The 12,694-nt window shown below is 35.1% G+C and overlaps 1 protein-coding gene across 2 annotated transcripts in view; it reads left to right on the top strand.

Moving 5' to 3' along the window:
• WDR17 (WD repeat domain 17) overlaps positions 1–7,700 on the top strand; it is a 117,671-nt gene extending 109,971 nt beyond the window's left edge. For both annotated transcript variants that reach the window (XM_006834410.1, XM_006834411.1), the window contains 3 exons: positions 3,045–3,143; positions 3,874–4,057; positions 7,581–7,700. In XM_006834410.1, coding sequence (XP_006834473.1) covers positions 3,045–3,143; positions 3,874–4,057; positions 7,581–7,700 — 403 coding nt within the window. The remainder of the gene's footprint in view (positions 1–3,044; positions 3,144–3,873; positions 4,058–7,580) is intronic.
• The last annotated feature ends 4,994 nt before the right edge of the window (positions 7,701–12,694 follow it).

A 12,694-nucleotide genomic window follows, 5' to 3' on the forward strand; every position in this document is an offset into this window, starting at 1 on the left:
TACCAACTCAATGGCACCTAACAACAACAACACATCCATAAACAATGGTCAATTTTATTAACTGGTAGCAATTTACACTTGCTTCCTGTATCAAACTTCTTTATCTTCCTCTGGTGGAGTTCTAATCAGCAAGCAATCCAAGCTAGTTTAAATGGGAACTCTCTGCAAGCTTAGGCTTTCTTGCACACCTCCCCTCACTTCAGATCAGTTTCCCACTTCACTCTCATTTCCAGCCCCTAATGGCTTGGTCAGTGTCCATGGGCACAGGAATTCCCAAGTCTTGCAATATTGTCCAATGATTTATGCATTCCATTGGGTCACCTCTTTTTGGAATGGGCACAAGTATGGATCTCTTCCAGTCAACTAGCCAGATAGCTGTCTTCCAAATGTTTTTGCATGGATAAATGTCTCCAGTGCCTCATCCGTTTGATGAAAGGTTTCAATTTATATTTTCTCAATTCTTGGATCCTTGTTCTTTGTCAATGCCTTCAGCACATCTTGGGCTTCTTTCAGTATAATCGGCTTTTGATCTTATGCTAACTCTGGAAATGGTTGAACTTCCACTATTTATTTTTGGTACAGTTACTCTGTGTATTTCTTCCATCTTCTTTTGATACTTTCTGCATTATTCAGTATTTTGTCCATAGAATTATTCAATATTGCAAATCAAGCCTTGAGTTGTTGTTTTTTGTTGTGTTGTGTGTGTTTTTTTTTTTTCGGTTCCTTCAGCATAAGTGATACTGAGCATGTTCTTCCCTTTTGGTTTTCTAACTTTAGGACTTCATACATTTCATTATAATATTTGATTTTGTCTTCTCAAGCTGTCCTTTGAAATTTTCTGTTCATGTATTTTGCTTCCTCATTTCTTCATTTACTTTAGCATCTCTATACTGGAGAGCAAGTTTCAGAGTCTTTTCAGACACCCATTTTGGTGTTTTTCCTTCTTGTTTTCTTAATGACCTTTTCCTTTCTTCCTGAATAATGTTCTTGATGTCATCCACAACTCTTCCAGTTTTTGAGGATCAGTGTCTAGTTAATCAAATCTGTTTTTGAGATGATCTCTAAATTCAGTTGGGACATGTTCAAGGTCATATTTTTTAGCTCTCATGAACTTGTTTTCATTTTTTTTCAGCTTCAGCCTGAACTTGAATATGAACAATTGATAATCTGTTCTACAGTCTTCCCCTGGCCTTGTTTTTGCTGATGATATGAAACTTTTCAACCCTCTATTTCCACAGATGAAGTCAGTTTGATTTTTGTGTATTCTATCTGGTGTAGTCCATGTGTATAGTCATCTTTTATGTTTTCTAAAAAAGATATTTGCTATGAGTAAATCAGTGGTCTTGCAAAATTCTCTCCTGCAAACTGCACCATCATTTCTGTCACCAATGTTATATTTTCCAACTACTGATCCTTCCTCTCTGTTTCTAACCTTTGCACCCCAATCACCGATAATTATCAATACATTTCAATTGCATGTTTGAGCAATTTCAGATTGAAGAATTTGGTCGGATTCTTCAATTTCATCATCACTGGCTTAGTAGTTGGTATGTAATTTTGAATAATAATTGAATTAACTGGTCTTTCTTGTTGTTGTTAAGTGTTGTCTAGTCAGTTCTGACCCATAGAAGCCCTGTATATGGTTTCCGTAGGGATATTATCCTATCATAGACAATGCTGTACTTCAAGATGTTGTTGTTGTTATGTGCGTGGAGTTGGTTCCGACTCATAGCGACCCTGTACAGGGTTTCCAAGGCTGTAAATCTTTACAGGAGTAGAAAGCCTCCTCTTTCTCCTGCGGAACATCTGGTAGTTTCGAACTGCTAACCCTGAGAATAACAGCCCGATTCATAACCACTAGGCTACCAGAGCTCCTAGATAGATTTTGAAATGTTTTTGATAATGAATGTGACACCATTCCTCTTCAGTTTGTCATTCTTGGCATAGTAAACCATGTGATTGTCAGATTCAAAGTGAGTAATACCAATCTATTTCTGCTCATTAGTAGGTCACTCTAGGACATAGATGTTTATATGTTTCATTTCATTTTTGACAACTTCCAATTTTCACAGATTCATACTTCATACATTCCATGTTCTAATTATGAATGGATCTTTACAACTGTTTTGCTTCATTTTAAATTGTGTCCCATCAGCAAATGAAGGTCCCAAAACCTCTACTCCATTTCACATCATCACAATCCACTTTTCTTTGCAAAGTCAGCTCTTTCCCAGTCATATTTTGAGTGTCGTACAAACCGAGGGACTCATTTTCTAGCAGTGTATGTGACAATATTCTGGTGCTCTTCATCATGTTTCAGTGTTCAACATTCTTGTGCTAACAGTGTTCCATTACTATTCATAAGGTGAATAACTAAATATTTGGAAGTAGTCTGTCTCTCCTTTTCATAGTCTGTTTTAGTCTGGAAGCTAGATGACACCTGTCCACAATGGGTAACCCTGCTTGTATTTAAAATGCCAGTGCCATAGCTTCCAATATATCACAGCAACGTTCAAGCCAGCATGGCACAACAAACTGACAGATGAATGCAGGGTTCCTCTTATAGACTGTGTAATCTCTGCTTTGTCTGTTTTGTAATGCGTTTTTCATCTATTATTGATTTGTAAGAGTCCTTTATACATGCTAGACACAAGTCCCTTATCAGGTACATAATTTTAAAAACTTTCTCTCATCCTGTGGGGTGCCCCCTAACTTTCTTCTTTCCTTTTCACATTTTGTTGTAAATTGAGTGAAGGTTTACAAACAAGATCATCAGTTTTACATTCAACAAATCATATGCATCATTTCATCTTGATTATTAGAATCCCCTCCATGCAACAAAACTTATCCTACTTCCTCCCTGTGTTTCACCATTTACATCTTATCTTTCACAAATGAGCAAATCAAAAATATTTAATGCATATATACAAAGAAAAAAATATGTATTCATTTAAATGTCCAAAGGGCACATTCTTCAAGCCAACTTCCTGCCCAATATCTTAATTTTTAATATCTAATGTTAAGTTACTTTTCACATGTTTCAGTCAGTTATTAAAACGTCGGGAAGTATCAGTACCTTTAAAAATTGAACATCTTTCTGAGGAATTGGATGCCTGGAGATCTTGCACACAGTCCAGCAACCAGTGAGTAAATATGATATAAAAATTGGGATTAAAAAAAAGCTATATAATAATATAGATGAACTTATTAACTATGTGCACTGTCTCATAAATTTTAACAGAATAATCAATCTTGGCATTTTTCACTGCATACTTATAACCTTTTACAGTATTTGTCTTCCTTTCTGAAGCCCTTTGTCTTACTATAAATTAAGTCTAAAATTTACGTGCCTTCATCCATGAAAATTATCTCACTGACTTCAAGTTAATTCTGACTTATACAGAGCCTATAGGACAGAGTAAATTGCTCCATAGGGTTTCTGAGATTGTAAATCTTTACAGTAATAGACATTGTAGTCCTCCAATGGCTTTGAACCAGTTAGTAGTTCATCGGTAAACCCACTGTGCCATCATGGCTCTTCTCATCCATAACCAGACCCATCGCCAACGAGTCAATTTTGACTCATAGTGACCCTGATTAGAATTTCCAAGGCTATAAATATGGTTATATTGGTGCATTGTTGGCTATAGGAAGGCAGTACCAAAGCCTGGTTCCAACACATTATGAAAGTCTTATCTTTCTCCTGCAGAGTAGTTGGTGAGTTTGAACTGACAACCTTGCAGATAGCAGTCCATTGTTTATCCTACAGCATAACCGGGACACTAAATAATCATTAGGGACTGTTCCTAATGTAAATGTGAATAATTCTATGATTTTAAAAAATTGAAATTTTAACATCTGTTGAAAACATAGATTAACAGAAGAATCTCCATATACATCCCCTACTGATTCACAAAGAATGGCATATTCAACTTTACTAAAGAGAATAAAAGAAGAACCTCTCAAAGGAATTACTGGACCAGATTATGTAACTGGATCAAATCTTCCAAGTCATTCTGACATTCACATTTCTTGTCTTACGGGATTAAAAATACAGGTACAGTCCAATATCAGGCATAAATTGTACATTTCATCATTTCTATTTATTTTACTAATTTTTAAAAAATAGCATTTTAAAATAAGGCTAAAATAAATAAATATAGATACCTACAATGACCTTTTCCTCCTTAAAATAAATTAAGAGAGATAGTCATTGTAACGAGCATTATCATAGAAGTATTTTATGTAATACATATACTTGGTAATAAATACATTTTAAAATACATATAGTTCATATATTTAGGGATATTACAGCTAAATAATGGAGACAATGCAATAATCAATGTACGTTTAAATTATTTTATCTCAGTAGATTAAATTTAACATGAATTTTATAAATATAAACAGAGTAATCCAAGTTGACATTTGTGTAATACTTAGTTGATATATTATGTAAGTGTTTACATTGTGAGTTACTGAACTTTTTAGCAATGAACTATTATTGGGATCACACTTGGAAATGGTAATTCCCAAAGAATTGTCTTTAATGTCCAGTCAAATGAATGGTGGTAAATAATGTCAAACCCTCCCAGTGAGACCCAGTAGTGCCATTATCTCAAGGAAATAAAGAAGCCTTAGTCATCTTAAGGCCAAGACCAGTTATAGGAAAGCCCATGAATGACACAAAGCTAAATCCCCACGATATGCTAAATGAGACTACAGAGACTAAAAGAGAGGACCACCTTCCAGTAACATTCTTTTTACTGAGTAAGGACCTAATTAGAAAGCTTTCTGAGCTCAATACTTACATTTTTAATGCTGGCATGCCAAGCCAGTAGAAAAGGTGTTTTCTGGCAAAACTATTCAAAATAAATTAAATAGTTTGCTTTTAATGTAAACCCTGGACTCCTGGTGCAGATTGTAGAATAAGCATTGGACTGCAAACCACAAGGCTGTCAGTTCAAACCCACCAGATATTCCTTGGAAACCCCATACAGGGTTGCTATGAGTCAGAACTGACTTGATAGCATTTAACAACAACAACAATGTAAACCTGGAGTACAGGCTGATGTGCAACCTATACTAATTAAGTCTTCAGAACACTCAAAAATATTTTTAAAAAAAGAAAAAAAAGTTATATACATGTTTATTATCCATCTATTTATCAGAGATAGAAGCAAAAAATGCAATAACTTATGATTATTACCAAAAACCAGTGTGAATTTTTAGGGTATATCTTTATTGTAATTCTCTGCTGTTTATGTAGCATTTCTTTTATCAAGCTGAAAGAAGTAAAGAAAAAATTCAAGCCGTATTTAAAGGATTTTATGAGCAAAATATTGAATAATACAGAAAGCATCAAAAGATAGAAGGAATACACAGTACCAAAAATAAATGTTTGAAGTTCAACCATTTCAAGAAGTAGCATATGATCAAGAGCCATTGATACTGAAGAAGAAGTCCAGGCTTCACTGAAGGCATTGGCAAAGAACAAGGTTGTGGGAATTGATGGACTGCAATTGAAATCTTTCAACAAACTGATACAGCATTGGAGGCACTCACTCATCTATGCCAAAAAATGTGGAAGACAGCTACTTGGCTAACTGACTGGAAGAGATCATTATTTGTGTCCATTCCAAAGAGAAGTGACCTAATGGAATGCATAAATTATAGGGCAATAGCATTAATATCTCCTGCAAGTCATGTTTGGCTGAAGATAATTTTAAATGGCAGCAACAATACATTGACAAGGAACTTCTATATGTTCAAGCTGGAGTCAGATGAGGACATGAAACTAGACATATCATTGCTGATGTCAGATGGATCTTGGCTGACAGCAGACAATACCACAAAGATGTTTACCTTTATTGACCATGAAAGGACTTTTAACTATGTGGAATATGACAAGCTATGGATAACATTGTGAAGAATGGGTATTCCAGAATATTTCATGATGCTCATGAAGAAACTGTGTATACCCCAAAAGACAGTCATTCGAACAGAACAAGGGAATATTGAATGGTTTTAAATCACGAAAAGGATGTGTTATTGTTTTATACTTTCACCATAGTTATTCAATCTGCATACTGAGCACATAATCCGAGAAATTGCATTATATGAAGATGGTGGTATTAAGATTGGAGGAAGACCAACAACCTGCAATACACAGATGAGATACAACCCTGCATGCTGAAAGCCAAGAGGACTTAAAATACTAGCTGAAGAAGATCAAAGATCACAACCTTCAATATGGGTTGCACCTAAATGTAGAGCAACAAAAATATTCACTACTGGACCAATGAATAACATCATGATAAATGGTGAAAAGATTGAAGTTGTCAAAAACTTCATTTTGCTTGGATCCATAATCAACACTCAAGGGAGCAGCAGTCAAGAAATCAAACGAGGTCCCGCCCTCTGAGCCAGCTGCGCCGGCGGAGAAGCAGAGGCTTTGTGGGGCTTGTCCACTAGCGGACTGAAGGAGACTGAAGGCCTTCAGATGCCCAGAACCTGTAGGCCGCACAGTGGACTTATTCTTATTTGAGGGAACCCTGATGTGGCACCAAATGAAATGAACAAAGCTCCACAGCCCACAGGCCCCCGCCAGCCCCATCCCCTGTACTCCCATACTACTTCTATCCTAGCCTGGTGGGCCCAGCCCTTCTCCGCCCCACCCCACCCCAGCCCTTATCCGCCCCACCCCACCCCCCAGCAGTACAACCTCCAGAGTGGCCCAGCCCGTTCCCACCCTGGCCAGCTGCCCATGTCTACCCTGCTGGACCCCAAGCAATAATAATCCCTTCCCAGATCTCCTACCCACCCTCCCGGGGAACCTACAACATATGTGGACAGGGGTGTTCCACATATGTTGTCCTGCCACAGCTGTACCCCATGCAGCCAGGGGCACTATCCGGGTGCAAGGCCTACAGAGTTTGGAACCTACACTGGCGCCTACTACCCAGCCCAAGGCGTGCAGCAGGTCCCACCCCAGTTTTGAAGAACCAGCCACCCCCAATTGAGCCCACAAGGAAAAGTAATAGGATCCGAATTCGAGATCCAGATCTGTAGCTGGATTACAAACATGTTAGTAAATCATTTGGATGACTATATATACACACACTGAAAAGCACTTTTTTCATCATCTGGAGAGTGGATACAAAGTTTTCTGTCTTAAATAATTCATTCAGTTATGTTGATATAGTCTATTTGTGAAAACATTGAAGTATATTTAAGTCTATAAGTAGGAAATAAGCTCTTATAAATTTACTACTTAACAATTAATAGATTAAAAATGCCTATTTTTATCTTCTGATAGCACTACTATATTTTAGAAATTCAGATTATGAAAAAAATTATTTTGAAAGACATTAAGACATAATGATATAATGCTAAGATGTTTGAAAATGATGCCATAATTGGTAATAGTTCAAAAAAACTGATTTTTTCGTAGTTTTAATTTCCATTTAAGATTGACTAAATATCACAAGTGATGTTTTATTAGTGTGATTCAGTTTCTAGAAGTTTGAAATTATATTTCAAATTTATAATCTCATCTTCTCTTTCCCCAAATTTGTGTGCAGGGCCCTGTATTTTTCCTTGAAGATGGAAAATCAGCTATCTCATTGAATGATGCTTTGATGTGGGCAAAGGTGAATCCATTCTCACCTTTAGGGACTGGAATACGACTCAACCCATTTTGATAGAATGTTTTGCTCCATGACAACTTGTTTTTTAAAAGAAGAATTCTCATGGGTTAGTGTGACTTTCATCTTGGTTGCTGAATGTTGCAGGGATGGGAAGAGAGATGGTGAGCAAGAGTTGATTTAATTCATTCACTTTCAAAAATAAAATATTTATATAATTTAAAGGAAAATAGGTGTCTCATTAATAAAATAAAATGACCACCTTTGAAAAGAAGTCAAAAGTATTTGCTACAAAGGATTAATAACATAAAAGAACATATATATGGAAAAGTTTCACAAAGCGAAAGAGGTATCAACATACTGATACTGTTGAAATGTTGATATACATAAATCATTACAAATTCTAGAAAAATACTTGATATACAATGTGTTCTTAATAAATATTTGAATGACTGAATTTTCACAAATTTTTGTAAGGCAAATGTGAGGTGTGCACAGTTGATCTTCAAGTTTACAAGCACCTATATAGTCCTCTGGACTTCTGGTGTGGTGCTGCGGATCGGCACTGGACTGCCAATCACAAAGTCGGCAGTTCAGACCCATCAGCTGCTCCTTGGAAACCCTAAACGAGGTTGTTATGAGTTAGATCTGACTCAATGGCATTTAACAACAACAACATATAGTCCTCTATGAAATGTGTAATAAACCACAATTTTATATATTTAATAAAACTTTCATTTATAAATATAATAAATATCAATATAATAGATACATAGTCATGTACTTTAATTTTTTTCAGTAACCAAGTTTTCATCTGAAGTTCAAGTGTTTAATTATAAAATTATAAAAGTTACATAAGCTTAATTTTTTTTTTTTAGTTGAGAGCACAAAATAATAGATATAAGAATTTGTGCTAGGGATTAACTGACTATTTTAATGCCATTTGGTATATATGGTTATTAGAGAGCATGTTGGCTCCATACAATAAGCACTGGACTTCAAACCCCAAAGTCCATGATTTGAGCCTGCCAGCCACTCAATGGGAGAAAGATGGGCTTTCCGCTCCCATGGAGATTTAAAGCCTCGAAAACCCCATACAAGGTTGCTATGAGTTGAAACCAACTCAGCAGCACAAAACAAAAACAACAACACATATGAATATTAGTTTTGATTAATTTATTCAATACATGTGGAATAAAACTAATAAATTTACATTAACTTTATTTAAAACTCAGACATTTGTTTCAAATACATTTCTTCAAGTAAATAAGATATTAATTGAAATTCAGAATGTATTCTATAAATTTAAATAATTCAAAATTTAATTAAAAATATAAATCTACTAATAGCCTGATATGTGATTATAAGTATTTCAATTGGACAAAAATTCTGACTTTAAAATTTATAATAGTAATGTTTAAGAACATGAAAAGTACTCAAATTATTTTTACATAATCTATAATATAAGTGTTTTTAATCAGACTAAAGAATGAGCTCATATAACTAGAATAATTCTGCTTTTATTAAAATTTTTATTTATTTAAACTTCATGCATTTAAAATATCTTTAAAACTACCTTGAATAAGGTCTTTTGAGTAGAAAACAATATATTATGCATTTATTTATCATATTTATGTTAATAATTTTTATCTACTCAGAAAGATATTGAAGTCTTAAATTCCATTTTATAAAAAGTAAATAAAATATAAAAACATAGACTAGAATGTGTGCAACTCAGAGATGCAATGGATAATATAAATTGTATCAGAGAAATATTTTCCTTACTATGTGTAAGTCAAAATTTTCTTTGGTGAGGAAGATTATTAATTGACATGTAGATAATAAATCTCCTTGCTTAAAAATGGCATGTTAAATCCTGCTGTCATTCTTTTAATTTCCTTTTAAAGTAGTTTAATAAGCTTATGCTTATTTGTGCTTTAAATACCTCAAAATATATAATTAAACTATTCATATAACATATTAATAATTTTCTTCATTTTAATGGTAAGGCTAATAATATTTCTATCAAATATGAAGCAAAATAATGTAACTATAATAGGGTGATTATACAACTCCTTAGTTCATGAAGACAATCAAGGAGTAACCTAATTTCTGTCTAAAATAAAAATAGAGATGATTCAACTGGCATTGTATTATTCTTTGACCTCTGTATATATTTTGCATTAATATAAAAAGCAATTATTTAATTTGATTTCTTGCATGCTGCTTCCATGAGCAATAAGGATTGAAGTAAAATGAAACCCTACAACTTCTATCTTTTCTCCTTTTATCATGATGTTGCTCATTAGTCCAGTTGTGAGGCTTTTTGTTTTCTGTTGAGGTATAATCCAAACTGAAGGCTTTAGTCTTTGCTCTTCATCAGTTAATGCTTCAAGTCCTCTTCGTTTTCAGAAAACAAGGTTGTGTCATCTGCATATTACAGGTTGTTAATGAGTCTTCCTTAGATCCCAAAGCCACACTCTTCTTCATATAATCCAGTTCAGATTGAAAAAGTGTGATTAAAAGATATAATCATGATGCACACCTTTCCTGATTATAAACCAAACACACAGTATCCCTTTGCTCTCTTCCAACAACTGCTTCTTGGTCTATGAACTGGTCCCACATGAGCACAATTGTTCTAGAATTCCCATTCTTTACAGTGTTATCCATAGTTTGTTGTATGATTCACACATAGTCATTAAAACACAGGTAAACCTTTCTGGTATCCTCTGCTTTCAGCCAAGTTTGGTTTGATATCAGCAATGAGAGCTCTTCTCCCATGTCCTCTTATGAATCTGGCTTGAATTTGAATACATGTCTATGTATTGCTGTAACCAAACAAAATTTTTCTTCCATGAGATATTATGTTGTTTAATAATTTCTGCATTCTGTTGGATCACCTTTCTTTGGAATGGGCACAAATATCTCTCTTAGTGAGTTGGCCATGTCTTCCAAATTTCTTGCCTTAGACTCATGAACCATTCTATCACATATATTTTTTGAAACATCTCAAATAGTATGTGATATTCTTCTGACCATAAACCTAGGAAAATCACTTCATTGTACTCTTCAGTGGCTTATTGTCCTAATGTAGGCAGTACTGACTACAATATGTCCCCAAATCAGTATGAAGGTGGAAAAGTACTTACTGATGTATAAAAGTACAGAGAGTTTATCATACTAACTTCTATTCCCACAATAAGCATTCCGCTGGAATGCTGACTGAAAGGGTTCTGTTACTGTATGATGGGTATAGTTCCTAGAAAAATCCATTGTTTTCTTCTGTCAAAGATCCTTATGAAGTAAATGGGCTTCCTAAGGTATGTCTATAGTGTTGTTGTTGATGTTAGGTGCCAAGATGTTGGTTCAAACTCATAGTGACCCTGTGCACCATGGAAGGAAACACTGCCAGGTCCTGTGTCATCCTGTGTAATGTTGGCTTCTGTTAATATAATTAAAACATAGCAAGCTCTTGGGGCTTTCTCACTTTGACAATTCCTGCAGCTTCCATTTACTCTTTAACTACATAATGAAGATTGCAAACTATTTTATAACTTCATAACTTTACTCACAGTAAGCCTTGAGAATTTACCGTCATCAGCCCATAAGTGACTAGCTGTTTCAGGAGATTGAATATGAACACTAGAGATCAAGGAAGCTTATTATTTGAAAGTTTACTCAACATTTCTTTTCTCGACATCTATTCCCCAACTACACTTCAGAAGATTTGTTTCTAAAAGTCTTTCTTAAGGACTTAAGGGGTAAATACTTACTCTTATTATTATTATTATTATTAAATTTTGATTATAAATTGAATGAAGGTTTACAGACAAGATCATCAATTTTACATTCAACAAATGATTTGTTTCATCTGAAGGATTGCAATTCCCTCCATGGAACAACAGCTAGCCCACTTCTTCCCTGTGGTTCGTATTTTCATTCCTCTCACCTTTCCATCCCTTCTCAACTTGCTCCTTAGGTACATGTTTGCCTTTTGATTTTTTTTTTAATGTTTTATTGTAAATTATATGATAGTTTACATGGGAGAACTTTAGTTTTACATTCATTCCATTGTATATCATCTCACTGCCATGGTTCCAATCCCCTCCATGCATCATCAACCACCCAAAGGGTATATATCCCAGAAACCCACCCCCTAAACTTTCCCCTCCTCCCCCCAGTTTTCTGCCCACAGTCCCTTTACCTTTCTGGGTCCAAAGTCCCCAGTCGCCTTTGATTTTGAACGTTAATCGACCGTTCCATCATTCATAATAAGCATACATTGTTTCTTCTATATACCTATCTACTGCTTGGCTGAAAGTTGAGTCATGAGGGGTAAGTTCCTTGCCAGACCTGAAGGATGGTCAAGGGCTGTAGTCTCAGGTTCCTCCAGACTCTTTCTGACCAGTAAGCCAGATCTTCTTTTAAATAAATTTGACTTTTGTTCTACATATTCTGCCACTCTATCCTGGACCTACTAATGTGATCCCTTTCAGAGCAGTTGGTAATGGTAGCTGGGCATTGTCTAGTTATTCTGGTCTCAGAGTCATGGAGACTGATGTTCCATTCATCTGTTGAACCAATTGATTCCAAGCATCTTCAGTTGCCATCGCTCTTCTTTCTTCTGCACATGGAGGTACCGATAGCTGCACCTTAGATGACCACTCATGAGTTTTTCATATCCAAAACGCTACTCACCAAAGCAGCATGTAGATAGAACATTGTCTTTGTGGACTGTGTTATGCCAATTGACCATGGTGACCCCTGACCTACTCACTGCCTTAAAATGTTTGATAATATCTAAGAAATTTTCAGCATCTTGAATGTGTATGCACCACCACATTCATAGTTGTGTTTGCTGGAAAGATAAATACTCATGTAAAAATATCTTCTTTCAAACTCTTCTATATATCTGTGGGATCTATAAATAAAAATTCGATTCTTCCTCCCATATCCATTCAGCATGTATTTTTGTTCATGTATCTATCCACAGAACATTGTTGTTCCGAGGTTGTATAAATATTACTATTTACCTCTAACCCCTTAAG

This window comes from Chrysochloris asiatica, unplaced genomic scaffold, assembly GCF_000296735.1.
Source record: "Chrysochloris asiatica unplaced genomic scaffold, ChrAsi1.0 scaffold00011, whole genome shotgun sequence".
Taxonomy (NCBI): Eukaryota; Metazoa; Chordata; class Mammalia; order Afrosoricida; family Chrysochloridae; genus Chrysochloris; species Chrysochloris asiatica.